This window comes from Carlito syrichta, unplaced genomic scaffold (assembly GCF_000164805.1).
Source record: "Carlito syrichta isolate Samal-C Ts95f unplaced genomic scaffold, Tarsius_syrichta-2.0.1 Scaffold314878, whole genome shotgun sequence".
Lineage (NCBI taxonomy): Eukaryota > Metazoa > Chordata > Mammalia > Primates > Tarsiidae > Carlito > Carlito syrichta.
Window position 1 is genome coordinate 55,805 of NW_007258974.1, and position 1,725 is coordinate 57,529.

Consider the following 1,725-nt stretch of genomic DNA (forward strand, 5'->3'; position numbering starts at 1 on the left):
CCGAGTGCTGGCCGGGGCTGCCCGGGTTTCTTCTCGCCGCGCCGCGGGCCCCTCCTCGCGGAAGACGGAAGCCCCCTCAGCCCTCGCTTTCTCTTGCAGGGACCCTTCGAGGGAGCCCGGGCCCGAAAGGTATGGGCGGCGGCCCATGCGCCCTCACTCCCTGCGCTGGGGCCGCTTCCTGGGGGCCGGGAAGCGCCATCCTTCGTCCGAAGGGAGGCGTGGGGAGCTGCGTGAGGCCACGGTGTCCGCGGAGGGTTCGCCTCAGGGGCCAGATGCGTCCCAGCCTCGAGCCGGGACCCAGGGCGCCGTGAGGGGCCCACCGAGGCGCCTGCGGGTGTGGCCGTCGGGGGTCCGCCCGCCCTGCAGCTTCGTGCCTTTCTGGTTTCAGGTGACATGGGAAGCCAAGGCCCCAAAGGTAAACCCAGCATGGACGTTTCACCTCCCATATTAGTAGGGCTGATGGGTTTGAGCGCTCCGCAAGGGTCAGAAAGCCCACCTGGCACTCCAGAAAGGGACCTGACCACGGATGGGTCGGGTGCACAGGGAGGAAAAGGTTTCCAACTCCAGACCTCGGCTACGCCCGCGCCCTCTCCTTGGTCCAGGGGTCAGCAAACTACGGGAATCTCCAGAAGGTTCTGAGCCCCTCCCGGAGCCTCTGGCTCGGCAGGTGTGGATGGGATCAGGAGTCTGGGCTCGGTCAGCCCTGGTGATTTTGCAACAGAAGGAAACGAGACCCACACTGAGAACCACTCTCAGATGACAGGGCCGCCCCGCCCAGCTCCTGCTGGCTTCCCAAGGGTCCCCCAGCACGAAGTGGGTTCGCTCACCTAGTGCCCCTTCCTGGCCCCCTCCCCGCCCCCAGCCACCCGCACAGACCTTCCCCAGGGCCGTGGCCTGCACACCCCTCCTACACACGCTAGAGGTGGGGACCGATGGCAGGTGTCAGATAAAACACAGGACTCTTGGTGGCACTGGAATTGCTGATAACCAATAGTTTTCACTGTGTATATCCTCAAAATTTCATGAGTCATACTCAGGCTAAGAACATTTATTTTTTATTTGCAATTCAAACGTAACTGGTTGTCTGTGTTCCTATTTGCTCAAACTGGTGCACGTGCGCGCGCACACACACACCCAATCCCATCATGCCTCCCCTAGGGACCAGCCTTGTCCCTTGGCTGACCTCTCTCTTACCTTGCTCCCCCAGGAGATCGTGGGATCCCAGGGACCCCAGGTATGTATTCTGATGAGCTCCGGGGCTGCTGGCATGGCAGCTGCTTGACCTGGCTGCTGGCGTCTGGGAGGAAGACCGAGGCTGAGCTGCTCTCGTGTGTCCACAGGAATTCCCGGGCCCTCAGGCCACGCAGGTCCAGAAGGACCAAAGGGACAGAAGGGCAGCGTGGGTGAGAACTGCTCTTCCCGTTCTCTCATTCCTTCGGTCTTTCCTTGGCTCAGCCAACATTTATTGACGCCTGCCACGTGCCAGGCCCTGTGCGAGGCTCTGGGGAGACAGTGCACAACACAAAGGAACCCCTGCTGCGGTGGAGTGACCTCTGGGTGGGGGTGTGATAGTGAGGAACACAGCAGGTCGGGGTGACAGGTGGGGGGACTTGGGGGTGAGTGCCAGGGGCTTGATTTTAAGGAGGGAGGGGAGGTGCCCCTGGGAAGTGGCCGTCTGAGCCCAGGCTTGAAGGGAGAGCGGAAGCCGGGCCGACGTTCCGGTAG

At 62.4% G+C, this 1,725-nt stretch overlaps 1 protein-coding gene across 1 annotated transcript in view; it reads left to right on the top strand.

Annotated features, from left to right (window-relative positions):
* The window catches only part of COL17A1 (collagen type XVII alpha 1 chain), a gene marked incomplete at its 3' end in the record, with an annotated part of 31,006 nt that overhangs the window by 17,734 nt on the left and 11,547 nt on the right, over positions 1-1,725 (top strand). Inside the window, exons 16-19 of the mRNA XM_021706014.1 lie at positions 100-129; positions 389-415; positions 1,208-1,234; positions 1,341-1,403. Of these exons, the coding sequence (XP_021561689.1) occupies positions 100-129; positions 389-415; positions 1,208-1,234; positions 1,341-1,403 (147 nt within the window). The remainder of the gene's footprint in view (positions 1-99; positions 130-388; positions 416-1,207; positions 1,235-1,340; positions 1,404-1,725) is intronic.